The 26,725-nt window shown below is 39.6% G+C and overlaps 1 protein-coding gene across 1 annotated transcript; it reads left to right on the top strand.

Annotated features, from left to right (window-relative positions):
* The first annotated feature begins 227 nt into the window (after nt 1-227).
* On the top strand, nt 228-26,725 carry LOC134222452 (2-Hydroxyacid oxidase 1-like). Its single transcript, XM_062701596.1, has 2 exons — nt 228-1,112; nt 25,988-26,725. Exons 1-2 carry the CDS (start codon nt 282-284, stop codon nt 26,723-26,725), a joined length of 1,569 nt encoding a protein of 522 aa, XP_062557580.1. The 5' UTR covers nt 228-281.

Here is a 26,725-nt window from a genome sequence, read left to right as displayed (position 1 = left end):
GTAGCTACGAATCTTACCGCACAGCTAAGGAAGGCCCCGATTTTCCTAAAGTATACAATACTTACATAGTTTGTTGTAGTTTTTCGCTTTATATTACCATCCAAATAAGCTTTTATGCATCATACCTGTTAATCATGCCTTTAGTATATCCGTGCCCACCAGAAGTTATATATAGCCGATTAGAATCCTTGTCCCAGGTTTAGTCTCACTTCCATTGCGGTCGACACAGCACCTATGCACTACTAAGTGCACTTACGCGCGCGCACCATCCTACCATCCCAATGTTCGACGCATTGTTTCGCGGCCGGCGAAATGACCGCCGTGCCCGCGAAATTGCCTGCATTGGCGAGTACGAATCCCGTGCGGCAGAAGTACTGGAGCGGAACGCGCATGACTTCTTCCGCAGCGGTGCCGGTTGTGAGCAGACGATGCGCTTGAACAGATCGTGCTTCGAAAAGATACGGATCAGACCTCGGTGCCTGGCGCGGGTCGGAAATCGCAGTTTAACGGTCAACGCAATGGGATCCACCTTCGCCATGCCGATCGGAATTGGGCCGGTGGCCCTGGCCAAGTTGGCGCACAGCGATGGCGAGAAGGCTTTGGCCCGTGCTGCAAGATCGATGGGGGTGCCGTTTGTGATTAGTGCATTGTCGAGTGTTTCGCTGGAGGATGTTGCGGAAGCTGTACCGAGAAGTCCGAAATGGTTTCAGTTGTTCATATTTAAAGATCGAGAAATGACAGAAAACTTGGTGCGAAGAGCCGAACGTGCTCGTTATAGGGCCTTAGTGGTGACAGTTGATTCGCCGGTAATTGGGCTGAGAAGGGTAGAACTGAAAAATCCTACAAATTTGCCATCCAAAGTAACGTTGGCGAACTTTTGCCCCCCTCATAATAATGTGTGCTCGAAAAATTTAACCGAATATGTGAGAAATCAATTTGACCCTACCGTGGGATGGGATTCACTACGATGGTTATTGAATATCACCGATCTTCCTGTCATATTGAAGGGTGTTTTGACCCGAGAGGATGCTTTGATGGCTGCCGATTTAGGTGTGCAAGGAATTATAGTTTCCAATCATGGAGGACGACAACTTGATTGTGCTCCAGCAACGGTATGTAGATTCCAGCCCTAATGAGAATCAAATGTAATGTTTTGAAACAAAACACATACTATCATGAATTTTATACTGAGATGTTGGCTACAATGGCATGGCGTCGTGCCACCGACCTGGTAGATTCAGGGAGCCGAGGGTCATATATGAATCATTGTGATGGTGTCAGAAGAGTTTAAATGTGTAAATGTTTGAATGTTTGCGGGCTCGTGCAATTAAAATTTCAAAGGAGATCGGAAAATTGATTTATTAATTTATTAATACATTTACTAACACACTTTTATTTTCGTTTTAGGTTAAGGTGCATTCTCTTTAACCTGAAGCCCTAACCCATATTTTGAATTTATATTTGGACATATTAAATCAAAGACATGACTGTGAACCAAACGGAAATATTGATTTAATAGATTGTTGAATTATTAAAATTGAGAAGAGTTTTTCGTGAAAATGGTTTGAATTCCCTGAGAAAACTCAGAAGAATTGTTGTTAGAAGAATTTCCCTGATATAAATTCAGAATAATTCTGTCGAAATTCAGGAAAATTACACGTTGAATTTCAGAAGAGTTTCCGTTTAAAATTATACGAATAATAGTTTTAGTGTATTCCTCGCAATACAAAAAATAAATTAAGCCCTAGAACTTCTAGTACAGTAATGGAACGAAAGCTTATAAGTATATCTATCAGCTGATGATATTTAAACAGATATCGGAGATAAAATCACTACGAACGACTTGATCAAAGTAAAATTACAATGCGGGCCGCACTTTTTTTATTTTGATCATATCTTACGAAGTGGTTTTAACACTAATATCCTATTTCAAGAACAAGAAGTGTTACTTGGAGGTGGAAACGATATCACCCGTTGTCAACATAGATTGCCTTTAGTTACTGATTGTCAGCTCCAAGAAACTATAAACTAAACTTTACATTTAAATTCTGCACAAATTTTTCATTTCAAATCGTCAGATAACCTTCGCTGTGCATTTAAAACGTTTCAAATTAGAACTTCCATTATATGCTTGACAGACCGACGGGAGAACGACAATGGAAAAGGGTAAAAGGGAAATCTATACTACAAAAAAAATTTGAAATTATGCTAGCCATCACAATACTAAAATAGTGTTCAAGTGGTTAACATAGACTAGTTCTTCTAAGTATTAGTCCTAGTAGAAGTAAAACTTCTGTTCGGCTCTAGTCTTGACAATTTAAGCTACCAGGTAGCTCCAGCTGGATACCCAAAAAAAATATCCAAGTTAATATCCTCAGCTGATAGATATATTGAAAAGCTTTCGTCCAAGTACTAACTTGTATGGTCGAAGCTCATTTTTATTGTGTATGAAGCAAATTAAGGTAAAACGCCCAAAATGCTGAACATCGCTGCTCTAAGAGAATTAAGCTAGCAAAATAGAATCCTACAATAACGACAACGCTTCAGAAATTTTCTAATGCATAGAAAAAAAAATAATCTGGCTAGAGATGTGCGCCGGTCCAAAAATAGTCGGAGGTAGCGTTCGTCATAACTATGGTTGGCGGCGGCGTTTAACGGCGTACCGTTTATTCTTATTGTGTTCGTTTCTTAAAGACTTTTTTTTTAACTTTTTGGGATATTTTCAAGACATTCACGGAATAATCTTGCAATTTTACCGGAAAGATTAAGATAAACTTTCTCGGGAAATTCGTCTTCTCGGAATTTTTCCTTAAATATTCATTTGTTTTTTTTTATTTCCACGGGAAATTATTTTGATCCTTCAAGGGAAAATTTGACGGGACAACTCAACTTTTACAGGAAGTTGTCAAACTTTTACTGAGAATTGTTTTTGGAGAGGATTCGAGATTTTCTCAGGAAATTTCTTGGAGTATCCGCGGAAATGTTTATGAGTGTTCACAAGAAACTCTTTGGAACGTTCTCGTTTTTTTTCAAAAGAAAAAATCTACGAAAATTCCACAGGAAACTCTTCAGAATTTGCACACGATTTTATTAAAGTTTAATAATTTTTTTTTCAAAATTTCCATAAGGATTTTTTTATTTCGACTAAATTTCTAATTTTTTTTTCTGTATATTGAGGCAATTATTTTGGATTTCTAAGAGAAATTTCTCGTATTGTTCATAAGAAATTCTTCGGAATGGGAAATGAACGTTTGTCAAAAAATCATCCAGTGGAAAGCCAAATAGCACTCAGTCAAATAACACGTTGAGCGGAAAGAAATTTATCCGAATTGAATGTTTTGCTGAAATGGTTATTAGATTGAAAACGGGTTGGTCGATATCGACATACGGCCGACCTGTTAGTTTGGTCGAAAAAACTAACGCAGCGGTTCTCAACCTGGGGTACATGTACCCCTGAGGGTACCTCGGACAAAAATGCGTAATGGCGGACGTATTACTATTCCAATCGAGACTTATTGATAAAGTTTTGGCAATTGTGTATTTTTCATTTCAAAACTTTGTCACGTATAAAATATGCATAACTTATTTTTATTTTTCAGGCTAAGGCCGGTCTGTGCAGTGCATAAAAGTGTTCTCCATTCAGTTCAGTCCATGGCTGCATGTAGCCAACCACGCAGACTGCGGAGGTTCCGCAAATCGTTTTTCACCTAATCGATCCACCTTGCGCGCTGCGCACTTTGGCTTCTTGTTCCCGTAGGATCGTTGTCAAGATCCATTTTCACCAGATTACTACCCGTCATTCTGGATACGTGCGGGGTGAACGATGGATGGTTCTCCCTACAGCTGATGCAACTCGTGGTTCATTCGCCTTCTCCACCATCTGCACCCCACCTAATGAGCGTTTTGTAGATAGTCAGTTTGGTACGGCGGCGAAGTTTATTCGATCGAAGCGCTCTGCTACTCGGAAACATTCACTCAGACAACTCGGAAGCCTCCTTTCAAGAAGGTCTGAAGCCTTCTTTCAAAAAGCTCGAAAGGTTCTTTTCAAAAGGCTTGGATAACCACCTTCAAGAGGCCGGAAGCCTTGTTTTAAGATGCACGGAAGTCCACATTCAAGAGGCTCGGAAGTCGCATTTTAAAAGAGTCGGAAGAATTCTTTCAAAAAGCTCGGATGTCTCTTTCCAGAGGCTCGGGGAGCTACTTTCAAGAGGCTCAGAATCCTCCTTTCAAGAATGTCGGAAGCCTTCTTTCAAAAAGCTCAGAAGACTCCTTTCAAGAGGCTCGGAAGCCTCTTTACAAAAGGCTCTGAAGCCTCTCTCCAGTAGACTTGGAAGTCTCCTTTCATTAGGCCTGAAAATCGTCTTCCAAGAAGCCCGGAAGCCTGCTTTCAAGAGGCTGAGAAGCTTCTTTTGAACAAACAAACAAACTCTTTTCAAGAGGCCTGAAGCCTTGTTTTAATACGCCCGGAAGTCTACTTTCAAGAGGCTCGGAAGCGGCCTTTTAAAAGGGTCGGAAGCCTTCTTTCGAAAAGCTCGGATGGCGCCTTTCAAGAGGCTTGTAGGCCTGTAGGCTTGTAGCATATTTTCAAGAGGCTTGGAAGCTCCTTTTAAGAGGCTCGTCTTCCAAGAAGCCCGGAAGCCTGCTTTCAAGAGGCTGGTAAGCTTCTTTTCAACAGGCTGGGAAGCCTTTTTTCAAGAGACCGAAAGCCTTGTTTTAAGGCGCCCGAAAGTCTACTTTCAACAGGCTCGGAAGCCGCCTTTTAAAAGGGTAAGAAGCCTTCTTTCAAAAAGCTCGGATGCCTCCTTTCGAGAGGCTCGGGAAGCTCCTTTCAAGAGGCTCAGGAACTTCCTTTTAAGAGGCTTATAAGCTTATTTTCAATAGGCTCGAAAGCCTAATTTCAAGTGGCTCAGAGGCCTAATTTCAAGAGGCTCACAAGCCTCCCTCCTATGAGCTTGGAAGCATACTTTCATGAGGCCCAGAAGCGTCCTTTCGAGATGCAAAGGAAGCCTCCTTTTAAGTGGCTCGAAAGCCGCCATGCAAGTGGCTCAGAAGCCTCTTATCAAGGTGTGGAAGAATAATTGTAAGAGATTCAAGGGCTTCGAAATGTTCTTTCAAGAGCCCTGGAAGCCTACACTGAAAATAGTCTTGTAGTAAAAATAACTACATGAATGATTTTAAATCAACCATTTCAAGAAATAGTAAAAATAACTACAGGGATTGTCATGATAACTGAACTGTCAACAGTAAAACTTACCAATTCATTGCAGACGGCGTTCATTTTGTCCCTGTAAAATGTGTGCTTCAGATAGAGGATTAAAATATCAGTGAGATCTAATTTGCCAACAACCAATGCCAAATAATGGAAACTAATTCTGGTAAGTTGATTGTCTAAAGCACACTTTGTAAGATTGTAAACATATTTTTTTTCTAATGTTTCAGAATTCAAACATCGGCAGCAAGCGCCTTCAACAGAATGATTTCTCATCTAAAACTACGATGTGCATGAGTGCAGCTATTAATGCAAGGATGTGGACTGCTGGTACATAATTGCTTTCGTTCTAACCAACCCACTAGTGTTATTGAATATCATGAATTTTATAAGGAAATAACAATACAAAAATGAATATTGCGCATAAGCCCCAAAATTTTATTCCCACCTTTGGGTTTCCGCGCCGAGCACTCAGCGCCAGACTCGGCGACAAGGTGATAGTGGTCAAGTTGGTACTCCTGAATTTTTGACAACTGATGTCGATTGGTTGTGTGAGTGCATCGGTGTCAAAAAATAGAGCTTTTAGCTGAAAATTTAATTGTCAAATGCATATTTTGACAGCAATATAGATGTATGAGTGAATAAAATGTGCAAATGCTCTATCGCGGAAGCAGTCGCTGAAGACAAGTGTCAATGGTTTCAGTGACGAAACGAAAAGTTTCAATGCAAAAAGCAATAATAAATACTCTGGTTTACACAAATTTGTGAATTTTCAATACTGCTAACGTTCTACAATGGGCATGGTAACATCTACTACAATGTTTACAGCTGGACATAGTATTTTTAACAACAAATGTAGTTAGATTCGGCACTAAATGTCAAAAAATACGGCATGGTAAAATCAACTGCAGTCATAGTTGATTCAAGTGCAAACTATAGTCTGCACAAATCAAGTGGTAAAATGTTTTTAATTTAACCCTTGATTCGGTAGAAATTACCATGCCGCTCCTTTCAGTGTACTTTCAGGAGGGGGTACCTCAATTAATGCAATAGTTCGAAGGGGTACCTCAACCGAAAAAGGTTGAGAACCGCTGCCCTAACGGATCGTTTGGCCGAAATGGTTATTTTGCAGAAAATGTCATTTGCTAATTGAGTAACATGGCCAAAATTGTAGGACCGTTCGACCAAACGGGCCTTTTTGCTAAACGGCATTTTAGGTCGTATGATCTATTTGATGAGTTAGTGTTCAGCCTAACGGATTTTTCGGCCGAAGGATTAGTTCGTCCAAATAACATTCCAATCAAGTTGTTTGTAGGACTTTTATACTGCCCTTGATCGCATAAATGTAGCATTTGCATTTTAGTTGATTTTGTTAATCGTTTGTCAATCCTCCCCACAAACTCAATCATTTGCAGCTAACCACAGATATGCAAGATAGTAAAGCCTATTTTACTGTTTGTGAGATTAGATGCAGTAAATTGAGCTATCTGAACGAGTCACAGTTTTTTTACAAAATGAACAAAAATGCGAGTGTTTTTTTTTTCACCTACCTGAATTCATTCAACCCGCAGCAACTGTTCCCACGTCGTGAATTCTCCCTGCCTCTTGAAATGCAATACAATCTAGATCAAGCCTCTTCAAATTACTTTGCAAAAACTTTATTCATTCGGGTTAGACAGAATGGCTGCCATGCGGCTTACCAACACAGTCAAACAATCAACACCCCCACCCACCCCGATATGCACCGATAAATTTAATTCATATATTGCCTACATACCTGACCATCGTCTCAAAAAAGTAAATCTGGATTTAGTTCTAAGTTCAATGTATGCGGCGGTATGATGATATTATCACATAGCGCTAATTTAGGGAAGATATATAAGGAAGTGAACGAAGTGAAAAAATTCCCCCCAGTAATGCACTATGCCAACGACGTCGCCTGTTTCAACACTCTGCACGTTGTCGGTAGCGTCGTATGCAAGCAATCATTGAATGAATGATGTCGATATGAACTATTATGAAATCGTAGCGGAAACATGTAAAATAGCAATAAAATCAATCAATCTTTTCCTAACGCATTATGTATTGATGAATAATAATATCTTTTTGATTCTGTTTTGGGGTGCATTGAAAAAATTGAAAAATCGGAGCAAAAAATGATCTTGTTATTGGTGCGTTTGACAACGACGGTTTAAGATGTAAACATAAACAACCAGCATGGTGAAAACATAATTCATAAATATTCACTTAAACCAAAGAAATACTGATGCTTTTCTGAGAAATTCCATCAGTTAATCCCATACTTAAGGGTGGTATGGACTTCAAAAGTACTGGGTAAATAGATAGGACAAGGAATGGTCAAGGAATGATTCCGCTACTGAAATTCCTTGAGCAGTACGGAGCTGGCAAGGAAACGGAATAATTCGGCAATAGCAGGCGTATTGCAGTGAAGAAATCACTGACTGACGTCTTGCCTTGCGGAATAATGCACTGATGCATTATTCCGCAAGTAAAGTGACGTTTTGTCAAGTTTTTTTTCACACTTCTTTTGTTTTTTATTGTGATTCATTGCAATTTTAATTTTTCAGGATGTGATGATCTTCAGATGTACGGTACCATGTTGAATTTAGGTGCTGGCCATGAAAGTGCTAATATCAATTAGGCAGTCCGTGAACCGTTGGCCCAGGAATTTTCAACAGTCGATCAAAGCTCCACCTCCTGGCCAACATGAAAGTTTGAGTGCGTTATGAAGATTTTGATGCCGTTGCTTCAACACCTATCGGACCTGCGTTTTAGGTGCACTTTAGCAGCACTTCCGCAATGTACATATCAACTATCACTAATGGAAGCTTCCAGCTTGTGTGTGTTGTCGCAGCTATGATAAATGGTATGATTATGATTACCTTTAAATGTTCGCACAATTGATCCCTTTCAACACACTTCTTGCAGCAGTACGATGTTGAATCCGAAATCTTTAAGTAAATCGTCAAATGTGCTTTCCACTTAATGAAGTTGAGGGATTTGCAGTTGCACGTATCGAGCCTTCAATCACTAGACCCTAATATTCGCTGTGTTCCGATCCGCATTCTCTCTTGATTATTCGTTGCTTGGTTTTTTAATGCTGGCTAGAAAGGTATGACACCAACCGGCTGATTTTTCGAAGAACCATAGTTCACAGTTTGGCAGGGTCCTTCGCAGACAATCGGAAGATGTTCAGCCGACCTAACAAGAGGACCGACTATACAGACGCTGCTATGAGCACGATCAGATTTGCACCTCCGGAGTTAGTGAACCCCTCTTCCCTATCAACAAAAGTTCCCAAAGGCACCATGAGGATGTAAGGATGTTTCTTGCTTGGCAGGAAGTTATGGACCGCTCAATAGGATCTAATTTATTCTTCCAAGTACTGTCGTCGAGGGTGACAATGGGTCAAATGAGGGTGAGAATAAGTCACTGTTTTATCTAGTTGGAATGCGTGTAGAATAGATCGAATGTATCTGAGGGCATGAAAACAAAATTATAAGACACCTTTTTGGACGATTTTGTTATCCGACCTCCAGATTATCGGTGAGAGCGAGGACCCATTCTCACCCCCTTGACCCATTGTCACCGCCGATGACGGTACACGAAATATGTATGGTATGCCATGTTCAGAATTTACCCTGCCAAATATACCAAATAAATTCAATTAGTATTACCCAATTATTATCATAAATATCCAAGTGCGTGCATTTGTGCTTATTCTGCGTCTCGAGTGAGTCGAGAATTTTCGACTTCGACACGTCTCACGTGAGAAAACCGTGTAATTTAAATGGGAGGTATCGACAATTCTCGCTGCATTCAAAACGCCTCACCTCATACGAGACGTAGAATAAATACAATTGCCTCAACTTAGAGTAATTTGCTATGCTTGATTGTAATGTTGTCAAGTAGTAGGTAAATTAAAACAAATATAAAATATACGAATAAATTAAGAATGCTTTATTGGTACACTTTTTTTTAGGGGGAAACACAATGGAGTGCGGCAACGGAACGGCAAGTGGTATGTCGACTATTTGTACTAAAAAAAATCAGCATCATTGCCGCTGTTGCAAAACGCATTTGCCGGACAGGTTTTATTTGACGTTTGAAGTTTTTAAAAAAGATTTCAATTAAATATTTTTAATTTCAATGACATTAAAATAAAATTTTAATTAAATACTAGTTGATGGATTGACTGCTTTGAATATATCGGAACAGTATGCTGTTATATCCCTATAGGGATAATGTCAGTTGATGTCATGATCCGTCCAGAAGTTCCTCTAGAAATTCCTCTGGATTCTCGATTAAAAAACACTTAAAAATGAAGCAAATCCGAAAGCTCCTCCAGGTATTTCTCCAAAAAGGTTCTCCACAATTTCTTTCAATAGTTCTTTCAGAAGTTCGTCAAAAAATTCTTCCAGAAATTCCTCCGGAAGCTATCCGTTGTGTTGTACTTAATTCCTTCCAATAAAAGCATATTCTTTCTTTAGAAAGTTCCTTAGGAAATTCCCCCAGAAGTTCTTCCTAGAATTCCTCCGCAAGTTTCTCCAGAGCTTTCTTCCTGGTTTCCACGGGAAGTTCCTCCTGAAATTTCAGGTACTCCTGCGTAAGTTTCCTTCAGATTTTTTTTTCCAGAACATCATATGGAAGTTCCTACAATAATTCCTTCGGCAGTCCCTCCAGGAGTTCCCCAGGAATTTCTCAGATTCTTTCGGAAGTTCCTCAAGGAATTCCTCGGGAAGTTCCTACAAGCATTCCTCCGCAAGCTCCTTAAGAATGGACTTGAGAAGTTCCTCCAAGAACTCCTTCGAAAATCCTCCAGGAATTCCTCCAGAAGCTCATCCTGGAATTCCAACGGAAGTTATTCCAAGATTTTTTTCGAAATTTCCTCCAAGAATTTCTTCGGAAATCCTCCAGGAATTCCCCCGGCAGCTTCTTCAGGAATTTCTCCAGGAATTCCTTCGGAAGTTCCTCCAGGAATTCCTTCGGAAGTTCCTCCAGGAATTCCTTTGGAAGTTCCTCCAGGAATTCCTTCGGAAGTTCCTCCAGGAATTCCTTCGGAAGTTCCTCCAGGAATTCCTTCGGAAGTTCCTCCAGGAATTCCTTCGGAAGTTCCTCCAGGAATTCCTTCGGAAGTTCCTCCAGGAATTCCTTCGGAAGTTCCTCCAGGAATTCCTTCGGAAGTTCCTCCAGGAATTCCTTCGGAAGTTCCTTCAGGAATTCCTTCGGAAGTTCCTCCAGGAATTCCTTCGGAAGTTCCTCCAGGAATTCCTTCGGAAGTTCCTCCAGGAATTCCTTCGGAAGTTCCTCCAGGAATTCCTTCGGAAGTTCCTCCAGGAATTCCTTCGGAAGTTCCTCCAGGAATTCCTTCGGAAGTTCCTCCAGGAATTCCTTCGGAAGTTCCTCCAGGAATTCCTTCGGAAGTTCCTCCAGGAATTCCTTTGGAAGTTCCTCCAGGAATTCCTTCGGAAGTTCCTCCAGGAATTCCTTCGGAAGTTCCTCCAGGAATTCCTTCGGAAGTTCCTCCAGGAATTCCTTCGGAAGTTCCTCCAGGAATTCCTTCGGAAGTTCCTCCAGGAATTCCTTCGGAAGTTCCTCCAGGAATTCCTTCGGAAGTTCCTCCAGGAATTCCTTCGGAAGTTCCTTCAGGAATTCCTTCGAAAGTTCCTTCAGGAATTCCTTCGGAAGTTCCTCCAGGAATTCCTTCGAAAGTTCCTCCAGGAATTCCTCTGGAGGTTCCTTTAAGAATTTCTCCGGAAGTTCCTCTAGGAATTCCTCCGGAAGTTCCGTTAGGAATCTTTACGAATTCCTCTGAAAGTTTCTCTTAGTATTTTTCCGGAAGTTCCTTCAGAAATTCCTCCGGAAGTTTCTTTAGAATTTCGCGAATTTCTGAGGATGTTTTTTTAGAAATTCATCCGGGAAATTGTTATGGGATTCCTCCGAAAGTTGCTTCAGGAATCTTGGGAAGTTTCATCCGGAAGATCTTTGAGGATTTCCTCTGGAAGTTGCTTGAGGATGTCCTCCGGAAGATCCTTCGGAGATTCTTCTGGAAATTCTTTTAGGAATTCCTTCGGAAGTTTCTTTAAGAATTCTTCCGAAAGTTCCTCCAGAATGTCTTTCGGTGGATCCTCTTAGGATTCCCTCGGAAGTTCTTGCTTCTCCAGGAATTCCTCCGGAAATTCCTACAGGTCGACTCCTCCAGGTATTCCATCGAAAGATACTTTAGAGGAATTCCTAAAGGAACTTCCGGAAAAATTCCTAAAGGAACTTCCGGAGGAATTCCTAGAGGAGCTCCCGGAGGAATTCCCAAAGGAACTTCCGGAGGAATTCCTAAAGGAACTTCCGGAGGAATTCCTAAAGGAACTTCCGGAGGAATTCCTAAAAGAACTTCCGGAGGAATTCCTAAAGGAACGTCTGTAGAAATTCCTAAAGTAGCTTCCGGAGAAATTCCTAAAGGAACTTCCGAAGGAATTTTTAAAGGAACTTCCGGAGGAAATCCTAAAGGAACTTCCGGAAGAAATCCTAAAGGAACTTCCGGAGGAAATCCTAAAGGAACTTCCGGAGGAATTCCTAAAGGAACTTCTGGAGGAATTCCTAAAGAAACTTCCCGAGGAATTCCTAAAGGAACTTCCGGAGGAATTTCTGAAGGAACTTCCAGAGGAATTTATAAAGAAACTTCCAGAGGAATTGCTAAAGGAACTTCCGGAGGAATTTTTCCGGAAGTTCCTTTAGGAATTCCTCTAGAGTATCTTTCGATGGAATACCTGGAGGAGTCGACCTGTAGGAATTTCCGAAGGAATTCCTGGAGAAGCAAGAACTTCCGAGGAATCCCAAGAGGATCCACCGAAAGACATTCTGGAGAAACTTTCGGAAGAATTCTTAAAGGAACTTCCGAAAGAATTCCTAAAAGAATTTCCAGAAGAATCTCCTAAGGATCTTCCGGAGGACTTCCTCAAGCAACTTCCAGAGGAAATCCTCAAAGATCTTCCGGATGGAACTTCCCAAGATTCCTGAAGCAACTTTTGGAGGGATCCCATAACAATTTCCCGGATGAATTTCTGAAGAAACATCCTCAGAAATTCGCGGAATTCTAAAGAAACTTCCGGAGGAATTTCTGAAGGAACTTCCGGAAAAATACTAAGAGAAACTTTCAGAGGAATTCGTAAAGATTCCTAACGGAACTTCCGGAGGAATTCCTAGAGGAACTTCCGGAGAAATTCTTAAAGGAACCTCCAGAGGAATTTCTAAGGGAATTTTCGGGGGAATCCCTTCAAAACCTTCAAGAGGAATTTCTTGAGGAACTTCCGTAAGTATTCATAAAAGATCTTTCAGAGGAATCCCTAAAGAAACCTTCGGAGGAACTCCTAACGGAACTTCCAGAGCAATTCATAGAGTAACTTCCGAAGAAATTCCTAGATGAACTTTTGGAGGAATTCCTAGAGGAACTTCCGGAGGAATACTAAGGGAAACTTTCGGAGGAACTTCTGGAGAAATTCGTAACGGAATTTCCAGACGAATTCGTAAAGGAACTTCCGAAAAAAATCCTAGAAAAACTTCCGGAGGAGTTCCTAAAGGAACTTCTAGAGGAATTTATGAAGGAACTTCGGAAGGAATTCCTAAAAGAATTTTCGGAGAATCCCTCAAAAAGCTTCCGGTGGAATTCCTAGAGGACTTTCTGAAGAACTTCGGGAGCAATTCGTAAAGGAACTTCCGTTGAAGTTCCTATAGCAACTTCCGGAGAAACTCCTAAAATAACTTCCGGAGGAATTCCTAAAGGAACTTTCGAAGGAATTCCTAAGGAAATTCCGGAGGAATTTCAAAAGGAACTTCCGGAGGAATTCCCAAATGAACTTCCGGAGGACTTCCCAAAGGAACTTCCGGAGGAATTCCCAAAGGAACTTCCGGAGGAATTCACAAACGAACTCCTGGAGGAATTCCTAAAGGAACTACCGGAGAAATTTCTAAGGGAACTTGCTAAGGAATTCCTTAAAGAACTTTTGAAGGAATTCCTTAAGGAACTCATTCATCCATAATGTCATCCTAGAAATTCCTTCAGAAATTTTCCCTAGGTTTCCTCCAGGAATTTTTGAGTTCCACTGGGCATTCCACTTGCATTTTTTTCTAAATAATTTCCAGGATTTTTTCAGAAATTTCTCCTAAATTTTGTCCAGTTGTTCCTTCTGAAGTTCTTTCAGGGAGTTACCTTGGAGTTCCTCCAAGAATCTTTCATGAATAGGATTCCTCACGGAGTTCCTGAAGAAATTCCTCCTGGAGTAACTTCAAGATGGCAACAGGAAGAAATCTAGGAGGAACTTTGGGAATAATTGTTGGTGAAACTCCGGGATGAACTCCAGGATAAATTTCTTAAGAAACTGCAGAGCGAGATCCAGAAGTAATTCCTGGATTCCTGGAGATATATTACTAGGGGAGCTCCATGAGGAATTCCTGGAGGAACTCCTGAAAGAATCGAAAGATAAATGTTTCGAAGAACTCCAGAAAACATCTTGGAGGAACTCCTGGATGAACCACAAGAAAAATTCCTGGAGCAAGTCGAGAAGTCATAGAAAAATTCCTCAATCAACTCCATGAAGAACTCCTGAACTAGTTCTGGTATGAGTACCTGGATAATCTCCAAGGTGAGCTTCTGAAGAAACTCCAAGATGAACTCCTAGAAGAACTCCGTGATGAATTTCACAAGGAACACTTGGAGAAACGCCGGAATATATTGCTGGAGGAACTTCAGGATAAGTTGCTGTAGGGAATCCCAAAAAAATCACGGGAGAAATATTTAGAGTAAGCAAAAGTCCTGGAGGAATTCCTTGAGCAATTTCTAGAGGAACTTCAGAAGAAATTCCTGGAAAAACTCCATCAGGAATTCCTGGACAATCTCCAGGAGAAGGAACGCTAAAAGAAATTATTGATAGAGTTCCAGGAGGAGGTCCAGGATGAATTCCTGGTGGAACTTCAGGAGGAATTCCTAGAGATTCTTCAGAAGGAAGCCCTTAAGCAATTTTGGAATGAATCTCTTGAGGATTTTCAGGAACAAATCCTGGAAATTCAGGAACTCCAGGAGCAATTCCTGGAGGAACTCAGTGAGGGATTCGTGGACTTACATCAGGATAAATTCTTGAAAGAAGTCGAGGATGAATTCCTGGAGGAACTGCTGACGGAATCCTAAGAGAAATATTTATAGGAACTTCAGAAAAAATCTAGATGTACTTCAGAATGAACTCAAGGAGGACTTCCTCTAGGAACTTCGGGAGGAATTCCTAAACTAACTTAAGGATAAATTTCTGGAGAAACTTCAAGATGATTTCCACTAGGTATTTCTGGAGAATCTCCAGGAAGAATTCATGAAGGAACTTCAGGAGGAATTCCTGGACTTTCTTTAAGATGAGTTTCAGGAGATATTTCTGGAGGAACTCCACGATAATTTGCAGGAGAGCTCTAGGAGGAATTATCAGAGGAACTCCTAAAAGAAGAACATTAGAAATATTTGAAGGAACTCCAAGAGAAATTTCTGGACGAGCTCCTGGACGAACTCTAAGAAGTGTTACTGCAGGAATTCCCGGATGAATTTCTGGAAGAAGTATAGAAGAAATTTCCTAAGGAACGCCTGGAGAAATTCCTGGTAGAGTTACAGGAGTTCTAGGAGGAATTCCTGGTGGAATTCCTAGAGGATCTTCAGGAGGAAGTCTTCAAGGAATTTCGGTTTAAATTCCTGGAGGAATTCCAGAAAAAAATGCTGAAAGAATTCCAGGAACAATTCCTGCAGGAACTCCAAGAGCAATACCTGGAGGGACTTCATGAGGAATATGTGGACTTACTTCTGGGAGAATTTTTGGAAGAAGTTCAAGATAAATTCCTGGAGCAACTTCACGACTAATTTCTGGAGAAACTGCTGAAGGAATTCTAAAAAAAATATTCGTAGGAACTCCAAGAGGAACTCTGAAAGGATTCCTGCTGGAGCTCCAATAGAAACGCATGAAGGAATCATAGGAGAAATATTTGCAGGAACTCCAGAATAAATTTCCGAAATAACTATAAAAGGGATTTCAGAAGGAACCGCAGAATGAATTCTTGGAGGAACTCCAGGAGGAATTCCGGGAGGAACTCAGTGAAATTTCAGAAGAAACTTCGCGATGAATTTATGGAGGAACAATGCCTAGAGAAACTTTAAAAGGAATTGCTGGAGAAACTCCAGCATGTATTTCTGGAAAAACTCCAGGATAAACTTCAGGAAGAATTTTTGTAGATGAAAGATGAGTCAGCCCTTCTCAAAAGAAGCCATCCCTCGAAAAGCTCATTAAGTATTGCAAATCTAGTTATTAGTCGGTTGGATTTCACTGTTGGAAGGTGATTCTCTCTATCCCGCGGGTTTCGCGTAAGTGTCTCTGCTGGCGGACTATCTATTTTTGGCCCTTCATACAGCAGTGCATTAATAGCAGAATGATCATTGAATTACACTGTACTATTGAGTGGAACGGCATGCAGAGCAAGTTTCAAGCCAGGATGGTGGATAACTACATACATACATACATGAAAGATGAGTCAGCATAGGGCGGAACATTTCTATAACATATAAGGATTTTTTTTTGGAGGTGCTTCGGTAGAATCTTCTGGGCTAATTCTAGGTGAAATTTTTGAAGAATATCCAGAAGAAAATCCTGGGGAGGAACCCCAAGAGAAACATTTGGAGGAACTACAGGAGAAATTTATCGAGTAATTCCTGGAGAAACTTCAAGAGGAATTCCTGACGAAAAAAATCCCAGAGGAATTCAGGTCTAGTCCCTGGAGGAAGTCCTGTGGAAGTTTCAGGAGGAACTTCTGGTGGAATTTCTTGAGAGATTTCTGGTCTAATTCCAGGAGGAATTTTTTCATGCAACTACAGGATGAATTTCTCAAGGAACTGCAAGAGGAATTCTTGGAAGAACTTTAGGATGATTATTCGGAGCACAAGAGGAACATCTTTAGGATAAACTCCTGGATCAACTGAGGCTATCGTGGCTCCTGGAACCTGATTGGTTATCCTCAGTATTTGAACATTGCTTTAGATTTTTCAACGAAAACAGACTATTACTTACTAATTAAACTAATTTTGACTAATAGAATAGACTAATATTTTTAAATATTCATAAGACTACTGATTCTGTAACTAACAATATGATGACTACTTTTATATTACGGTTCCACAACATCAAACACCATAAAAGTTTGTTTATACTTTTTGGCGGATGTTTGCTATTAATTTGTTTATTTTTCAATAATTGTTCTGTTCAGCTAAAAGAGAAATCATAGAGTAATTCACGCGAAAATGTGCGATTTTCAAACCATCGCATCGCCTCTCTTCGTCACGATCTTCACATTGAACTTCTAAAATCGACATACCGGGGAAACTTTTCCGAATTTCTTCAATATTCTTTAAAATCACAAAATACTAATGACTATTAATAAAATAAAATGTATGATACTCATCCAAACATTTCTTCTACTCCATATCATGTTGCATACATGCAGTGTGGTACGACTGGAATGCCACATGCTGGATGACCACAAACAGACTGCGAAACTTATGCAATGGATTTGCCTTCAGTAGCCGATTTTTGATATATAACCACAGATTCTTCTGTTGAAAAAACGGCTGAGATGTGGATGGTCAAACCTTGGTACTTTACGGTTCGGTATTTTTATTACAAACCATGCGTTGGCATTTATGGTTAGTTTCGCTGTGTGTTTGGCGAGATATGTGGGAATTGTTTAGAACCAGTGTTACAGTACTAGTTTTAAGAATTTTCCCTCCTGATAGGCGGCTGGGGCAATTGCAATTAATTAGCCGTCTTTGCGGTCCTGTGCGGTGTGTGATACGAAATTAAACAAAATATAATAATTTAGATCGCTACCCCATATCAAACTCACACAATTCTATAAGCCGGCTTTTTATTTGGCAGTTTTTTTTTGTTCCCGCACGGTGTGGCGGCGCCCATTCCGTCTTTGCCACGCTCCTGACCCCACGTGCCAGCTTCAAAGGGCTCCTACAAGCCGTCATTTTACCGCACTCCAGAAGAGCGGTAAGTGCCGTAAATGAGTTGTGTGAGGGTTTTCACGTTTCATTCGATATTTTTCCTGTAGTTTCGTTGCATGGCTTGTTACTCCAAGTCGAACTACTTGAGAATCTCCGTCCATTACTGTCCTGAAGTGTGTCGGGATTTTCGGTTGGCAAGAACTTGACATGTGATGATATTGGTCGTCCACGTGCTATCAGTAGAACCAGATTTCCAAGTCCATTTTTAATTGGCCAGCTGGTGTACCTGGAAAATATTTGGTATCTACTATTCGTGAAAAACAGAATAACTGAAATTTCCCTGAGCTTTCATAACACTGAAAACAAGTGTTCCTCCACGGAGATGGTGCATTGGCTATTTGCTCACATAGCTATTAAAAAGCCTCGCCAGGCCAGGCTACAAAACCTTATGTTGATTTTGATCTAATATTCCTACAATAGAATAGGTATTTAAAACAAATAAAAGTGCTAGTATTTGAAATTACTTACCTGCATGATGACATTTTTGCCAAATCGACTGACGAATGAATGCAAATATATTATTCATTCGCCTACTTTTATGATTTTATTTACAAATTGTCAAAATTACTTTGGTAATTTGATCAAATTTTCCTTGAGCATTTTCCTTGAGAACTGCATACTAAGCTTTAGACTGTATTGATTAATACTGCGTCTAAATTGGGCTGAATTCTTCCGAATGCGTGCAATGTTTACTGTTTTCGGATGTTTACAAAAAATGAATCCCACGTGTATGCTTACTGAATTGGTATTGGAAGTTTCCACCACTACAAATCGAGAAATTTTTTGGATTATTTGAAATTTCTTTTTTAGCTTTCACGGAAAAATTTCAACAGAAAAAATGTATGGAGTTTAAAAAAAAAATTAATGGCATTTTTACGAAAAAAAATCTGAAACTCCAGATATCCGGATGTTTTTGGGGATATCAATCAGGAAATTCAATGTATAGTCCACTGGTTTCTTTTTGAATTTCGTCCGAAAATTTGGCAGACTTCTAGTGATAGTAGTAGTGTGACATAATCAAAAAGGCGGCGCGCCGATGCAAACATGCAAACATACATTTTCTAAAAAAAATTATGTTTCTTTTGGCAAATTTCCGGAGCATTTTAAGAGAAATATCTTATTTTTGGGGAAATATCATTTTTGAGAAATGACATTTTCTTAGTTAGTTTAGCTTAGCTTAGACTGACTGTACATATCAATGGTTGCTACTCCGTGATTGGTCAGAGCTGGTGCTAATTGCACTTCGATCCATGTGAATAGTTGTTGGGGTTTATCATCTATTCTCGAAGTGCACGATTCAGCAGCCTTCAATTGTTGATCAATAACGGCGCCGGCCAAGTCCTTACAGTTAGTTGGGAAAGGAAGGGAAAGTTTGTGTGTGGTTATTGTTGCTACTAGAGACCGAGAATACCTATGCATCTCCACAATTACCACGGGAAGGTAGTTGTATTAGATGGGTGGGACAATAAGAAACATAGATGGGGATTCACCATGGAAAGTGATGTGACCTATGCAACTTCTATTTTATTAATTAGTACGTATATTTCAATATGTGTGTGTGTGTGTGCGTCATCCTCTATCCCTCACCTAACTGGGGGTGTTGATCAAGTAGTACTACGAATAATTTGATCAAATCTCATGCTCCGTAATGGTGCCCTTTTTGTTACGAATACTAGTACCACAAAAAGGATTCACTTCTGAAGCAAGAGAGGTTTCTTCAGGGAATGTGGGGAATGGGATGTACTAATTATTCATAACACGCCCTTATTTGTAGTAACTACTCAGGGAGTAGAAGGTCGAGAAGAGCCACCGTTGCAAACTAAAGCTTGAACCGGATACCTGGGACTCGCACAATATCCGCGGCAATAGCAGCAAACGATGCCCTGTGCGTATTTAGTGTAACATTCCATGAACATAGTATTCTGAAGCACTAAGAAAGAGAACTGGAACATGCTCACCAACTTATTTCGTCCAGTGTTTTGCATTTTCCTCCTTTGCTTCCATTGAAAACGTCATCACAATGCCCATCTATGGTCGATTTGGAGGCTGCGTTTGCTTATGCTGGGTTAGCAGCTGTGGTAGTTTTGGTAGCTGATAGTGTCATGCTGCTGCCTTCAAATAGGATCAACTGCCTCCATGGTATTGAAAATTTGAATTTGAAATTGAATTCTTGAATTCTGAAAATATTTGTTCAAAAGTGGGGAGGCAGTATCGAACATCATTACAACATAATAACATGAGTATTATTGATTGGAAATCTACACGCAAAAAAAAGCGTTCTTGATTTCGTGAACTAACGAGTTCACGGTGTATTTTTTCGTGAACAACAATCACGGATTCGGGAACACCAGTCACGTTTTCCAGAACGTTCCTGAAAACGTGACTGTATTCCCGAATCCGTGATTGTTGTTCACGAAAAAATACACCGTGAACTCGTTAGTTCACGAAATCAAGAACGCTTTTTTTGCGTGTAATACATGGAATACGTTTATTTATAAAAAAAAGCTGTAATTTCACAGGAAAGTAGTGATGTGGAATCAATCATTATCAAAATAGACCATTAGTGCATTTAGCTGGAGATCTTTTACCTTGGCCCTATGTAATGCCTGCAACCGCAGATTTGTCCCATTCTTACTGGGTTTTCTATTCATATGGAACAGATATGCGATAACATGCAGTGTACCCCTAGGAGTGGTCAAGAAACATGAGTGAGTAATTAGTAATTTTATAGCAATAGAATTTTGATGGATTCCACCCTTTACACTAACGCCATCTCTTGTATGCTTCATTTCAACTGTAGTCATGTGCGTCGCTACGCCACGCCTGCGAGAGTATTTTACATCCGCTGCCGATAATTTGTGCGTCGGCGCGCCACCAACAATGCTTTGCTACGAATAACTACGCTATTACAGTAATAATAATAATAATTGATTGTGTGGTCACGTGATTATGAAAATAGGATTTATAAAAAATATAGACGTATAAAAACATACAAATTTTGAAACAAAAAATATGACAAAATGAGAATATATAAGAATACGAAAATATGAAAATATAATGATATGACATGACATAGTGAGCTATGAAATTGTAAAATAATAGATTTGCAAATACAAAAATATAAATATATAATGATGATATGATGATAGAGTGAGTCTCCTTCCAACAGTGTAATGCAATAGAATTACAACGGTACTCGTAATACATGTTGGGTTTCCGAAGGTTGGTTTCTTCCTCTAGACTCTGGTAGGCACTGCAAATCCATCATTTTATTTATATTAGTAATGCAATATAATACGTAAAAATAATAAAAAAAACGATATAAATATTAACATATATTTGTATGATAGAATATTGATTACTTCCTGCTCTACATATCTTTTTTTTCATTAAAAATGTAAAAATGTAAATGTATTGAGTAAAATTTTTGATTCATCTACTGAACTATTGTTCGCCATTTCCCATCCTTCTCCATATTATATTGGAACAACTTGAAAACTGGAAATAAGGATTCATTTGATTTAGGATTTCTGCATATTGTTATCATGATATTCCACGTTTGTCTTACAAGCGGATGGTCATTAGCAGCCCCTCGTCAGTCGCCGAGTGCGCAGCTCATACGGTGGCGTTTTGGGTAACGCGCCTTACCGTCACGACTGCCTGATGAGGACTGACAAATTGTTCTTCTCGGGAGCATTCCTCCAACGTACCTCGTTAAATGGCAACCGAACAATGCAATGATCATTGGATTCACGACATGAAACATAATTATATAAAAACAGAAAATCATCAAAATGGACTCACGATAAGATGGATATTAATGGCGAGTAATAATGAAATCTTAAAATAGATTATGTGTGGATTCTGTACAGCAGCTACTTCTATGGTATTCTGCTCGCCACAGTAGAAGGAAAATAACACTAACAAATAAAGAAAGGAATAAAAAATATCGAAATTTATTATTTCTGCAGAAAGAATAGTGCGAAGTAAATACTTATGCTTGAATTGTGCTGCAAGTAGGAATGGCGTTAAAAGTTTAAAATAATACCTTAACATGTTATACTGGCTTGGTTAGGTTTCAACGGGTGCAGCTATAGAGTTGAGGTAATGAGGTTAAATAAGAGTAATATTATTGGATTTACAACTACCCATGTAAGCCCTATCTAAACGCGTCTAAATTCGAATAAATTTAAATTTTGAGCTGCCAGGAAATAGCTGCTACGAAAATCTAGTTCGATCCGAATTCGAACCCTTTTGTACCACCTTTAGTTCGTTTGGAGCTAGAACCATTTTTCAAACAAATTTTGAATGCTCGTCAGAAAAGTCATAGTTAATAGAGAGATCATAGTGAAACACAGCTAATTTTTTTTAAATGTGACGGCACGTAAAAATGTTAGTTAAAACGTCAAACTTGAACTTTAGGCGTCATTTTTTACCCCTACAACCAGTAAGCTTGAATTGCTGCTTCGCTACTAGTAGTTGGGCGTTCAGTCGAGATGGCGGCAGATTTCTTCATTCAGCTTCAATAGTAGGAATCCGACCGGACTCGGAGACACGACCTCTTGAGGAAAACTTCTTCACGTTCCACCGATCTATGACGTCGTTGCATGGTAAGGTCAGGAGGGTTCGCGACTCAGAGTTATCCATTTTTCTGCTTGGGCCAAAATTTCCGGTTTTCAAAATTGACAGCGAACGGAACGCGAGAAAATACGTCCAACTTGTAATAATGCTTACTGCGATCCCAGTACGTATATTTCAATATACAACAAAATCAGCATTTTCTCATCTGATCTATTAAAATGGGCGTTGCTCATCCATCGCGGGATAAACAATACATCGCTCAAAGTGAGTGAGTTCATTTGAATTTTGGTTGAAACTTGAAATGGCAACGTCATCATTATTTTTTTACCGTGAGAATATGCACATGTAAAGAATACTAACCGCATACAGCCGTTCATTCTTTAATGCATGACGTATAAAAACAGCTTAGTTAAATCAGAATAAATACCGAATAGGGCTACGGATGGTATTCCCGGCAAGGATCCATTCCCGGCGCAAGCTCAAAAACCAAAGAATAAAAACCTGATCGAGCCACCTAGCGGTGTTTGTGCCTTTCTCGTACATTAGATATACTAAAGAAATGAGTGAGAACTTCTTATCGTGTTTTTTGTATATAAATCGTATTTTGGCCATAACTTTTGATCCCATAGTCCGATCTGTCCAATTTGCAATAGGAAACAATGGGACAGAATTCCCCGTCGAATGCATGTTATTGCAGCTTTCTTGAAGAAAGCTATTTTCGTTGATTTTCGTCATTTTCTAGAAATCATGATTGCCGAGGAAATGTTATTTTTAAATAAACGTCATTTACGTGGGAACGAGAGTTTCGCAGCAGTTGCTGATAGTTCTCCCTATCAGCATCCTCATAGCTCTAACATGTGCGCTTGGTAAATGTGGGAGGGGAGGCAAGGGCAGAAACAAAAACGGTTCTCATAATCAAACCTATTTTGTATTGGATATCACATAGCGGATCAAAAACTCAGATCCTAACGATGGTATCCGTGAATAAATATCTACAATTGGTCGATTTTGGGGCGTTATAGCAATAATTGAATGTTAAGAACATTGTTATACGGCTTCTTGGTGCGGTGGTGAATAGCTTTCCCAGTTTGAATTGGTTGAAACATCCAAGAAGTTTAAGGGGTGAATGTGTGTCTATTGGACCTTCAGTGCCTAATACCTAAGTCAGGTGAGTGCAGGGTGGGTGAATAAAATTCAAAAATCTTAATAAGGTAGCTCCGGAGAATTCACATTTTTCATTTTTATTCCACAAATCCCCTTCCCAAAACCCTAGCGACCCTACGACTATCTACACCACCATCATACGATGTACCACGCGCCTCCATACTTTCTACTGCGTACCACATATTAGAATGGGAGAACGTAATTTTTTGCATTATTACTAATTGAGGTAAACATGACACATATTGTTAAAGTAGAACCCAAAGGCTGCCGTAAAGCCCTGCTGAAGGAGGTACGTTGCTGGAGCTTGTACAAAAAAAGTTAGAATGCTTCGAAGATTGATTGATCCTTCCATATGCAAAGCATTGTTTATTCTGCCGCGCACTGCCGAACGACCTGAAGCAAAAGTTAAATTGAGTTTTAATACAAAATTATTTGCCCTATAGGGCTAGGGTGCTCCTTGAAGTTATTCGGAATCTTTTCTCAAAATACAAATCCGGACTAGATGGAAGAAGAGTTTTGCCCTCTAACAACCATGAGTAGCCCGGTAGTGCTTATGGCAGAAACATTGATTTCTTGCATATGATTTGAGCAACCAATCTTCATAGCGCTATAACTTTTTTTGTAGACGTTTAGAAATATAAAAAATAGTACTAGGTTATGATGTTTTTTGGATCATGGACAGTAGCCGCTTCTACAAGAATTCTCGACCGTTCACATCAACTGTTGTCGTATTGGTTGTTGCAAATGGATTTGAGAACATTTCACATTTACAAATCGCCTAGCAAACTATTGCTGTTTACGGAATGTTTCTATAAATACTGGCACTTCGTTAATACTTCACCAGTACAGCACGAATCGTGTATAACTGGTTCCCGGGAAGCGTCTTTTAATCGAATTTTACTAATGATTCATCTTCTATCGTCTATTGCATAACGACCTTCCGCATAATAGTTTAATGTATGGACCGTTGTTTTGACATATCCCGCTTATTATTTACTTTTTTTCTTCTTGTGCTTCTTGAAAGTCCGCGTAATTCATTTTGTAGCTTGTTTTGTAGATTTTATTCTTCGATGTTCTCATATTTCTCCACATCTTGAACAGAAGAACCATTATTACGGGAAAAGTCATCATATGGTTCACATGGACCGATTTACGTCTAGGTATTTGCGTGTCATGAAATGAAAATTTATCACCATTCATCCAAATCGCATTACAAGTTGATTCGCTGCTCTTATCTTCCATTTATGCCATCTGCCTAAGTGAATGTTGGGAATAGTGCACCATTTGTTTAAGGTCTGTTTGCGCTTTTGAAAGAAATGGCTTTGCATTTTCATAAATACTTAATCAACTGGCACTGGGGTTGACCCACGTTGGGTCGATGCAGCTTTCTTTCTTTTTAATATGATTCATGAGAGAGAGAGAGTGAAAAAACTATCTACTAGTGAGCTAAAAATTTATTTTTGTACTCAAAGTTGAGTTCTTTAAACTTTTTTAGCTACTTTATTTTTTCTGTGTTTATACTAAAGTTTTGAGAAAGGTGGTTGACAATAAATTCAAACCGCTAGAGTTGAAAAGCTTTCATTTAATAACTGAGGCATTTCCTCAGTTATTAGTTGAAAGCTAATAGAATACAAAGTTGAAAAGCCGGCCAAGTTCCAGTTGGAATGTAGAACCATTGAAAAAGAAGAAGAAGGAGTGATAATACAAAAATGTACGTTTTCGCATACAAATTTCCATGCAAACTTTAAACGCGATTCGGAAAGTGGGGACGCAACCAATCGTGCTCATGTTTTGCACAGTTGATTGGGGTTATAAAAATTTTATGACCGCAACGGGATTCAAACCCAGAACACTAATAAAATAGCAGTGGATTGGGTTCACTTTAGTCACATCACCGCATCGACAGCTTAATGGGGAAAGGTTTTCTTTTTTTGTTTTATAATAGGCTACTCTTTTTGGCATTAGTAAGGCACGAAAAGGATAAAGGAAGTGCGAAAACGATAAAATCAACTTGGCGTGGCATTGACAGTGAGGGAAAAATAGTTATCTCTTATTAGGATGTTTTTATTTTCCTGCAAAACGATTTCTCGACGAAAATCAGCGTGAGTTAGCGTCCTTAGCTTGTGAGAATGAGTGAGCATCACTATCCCCGATGATTTGAATGGCTCTAAAGTTGTTCTTTAATTTTTGAGGATTGGATTAGCTCTTACAACGTATGTATGCACATAATGAACAGCCAAAGTTTGCTTATTGAAGCATTTTGTTTATTTCGAAATACGTTTAATTACTATATCGGAAAGATATTTTAGTTACAAGATAAAGATTGTCGCTGTCGTCGCTATCCGGAACATCTTTTGCTGGCGAGGATAGGGTGCTAAATGTCAATGAAGGAAAAATTCATACAAAAATTCAATTCATGTGACAGTTCGGTACCATATTACGGTACATATTTCGGACAGCAGAACAAAGGGAACCGAAGCGCCAATCTTTATCTTGTAACTAAAATATCTTTTCTACATATATCGTCACAAGTATTCTTTTATGTATGCTTCTACTGTTTAGGCGCGCCAACGTGTGACAAGATTTTTCAAAACTATACAAAATGTTATATTTCTATAGTTCTTGTATTATATATATAGGAACTAGAAAGATAGGCAATATGGTTACTTCATAATCTGGAATTTGATAGGAAGTCAAATGTTAGGTACCAATTAACAGATTGACATATGATGGTGGTGAGTATATTTGTGTTTATGCGTATTTGCGTGTTTTTTATGCACATACGTTTGTGCGGATGTCTGTATATGCTGAATAAGGATTCTGTAATCTTTAATATATTATTTTTCGATAAAGCATCCCATACTAATCTCAACTAATAAACCGTAATGAATCATCAATAAAATTAATCTTTTTCAATTTATCTTACACAGATAGAAGTTCTCCCGGAAATAGTCGAAGCTGTAGGAAATCGCCTCACGGTAATGCACGACGGTGGTATAACGCAGGGTTCCGATGTCTTCAAAGCTTTGGCGTTGGGTGCCAAGCTGGTATTCGTTGGACGAGCTGCCTTATGGGGCCTAGCAGTGAGTGGACAACACGGTGTAGAAGATGTTCTGGATTTGCTTCGGCTAGAACTGGACTCTGCCATGGCAATAGCCGGCTGCAAAACCACGAACCACATTACCGAAAATCGTGTGCGATACGAGTCCGAATATCTCATGCCGCGGTTGCGGATTCTGGAGCGACTCGAAAATAATTTCGATGATGAGGAAAATGAGGTACCGCACGTTGAGATACACGACGTCAAAAATGGAGAGGATCCACAGCCGGTTGATCGAGCGGTGGAAGTACTGATACCGACTGGCGAAGATGGTTTGGCAAAGTTCCCGATAGGACACGATGGCGTGGACGATTGTGGAAAGACCTCTAGTCCGTGGTGCAAGACGGTTAATAGTGAGGCGGTGGTAGAAGTGGTACGAGCGCCACCGAGAGTTACAAGGGAAGTTCGCGTTGTTCCGGAGGTTGTAAAAGTGATCAACAGAAATATAAAAGCGGACATAGCACGCCGAGATTATTTGAAGAATCGTTACTCCAGTAGAAAGGCTGCATCGTTGCACAATTTACCCAGTATTGCGAAACCAGCAGAAGATTGCCGGTGCATTATGTAG

This window comes from Armigeres subalbatus, chromosome 3 (assembly GCF_024139115.2).
Source record: "Armigeres subalbatus isolate Guangzhou_Male chromosome 3, GZ_Asu_2, whole genome shotgun sequence".
NCBI lineage: Eukaryota > Metazoa > Arthropoda > Insecta > Diptera > Culicidae > Armigeres > Armigeres subalbatus.
The sequence above is the reverse complement of the archived record's forward strand: the minus strand, read 5'-3'. Positions and strand labels throughout refer to the sequence as shown.

Bases quoted from the DNA above. Each gene is read 5' to 3' on its own strand.
- LOC134222452 (XM_062701596.1), top strand. From the start codon at position 282: ATGTTCGACGCATTGTTTCGCGGCCGGCGAAATGACCGCCGTGCCCGC. The intron at 1,113-25,987 runs GTATGTAGATTC...TATCTTACACAG, and splicing joins TTGATTGTGCTCCAGCAACG to ATAGAAGTTCTCCCGGAAAT.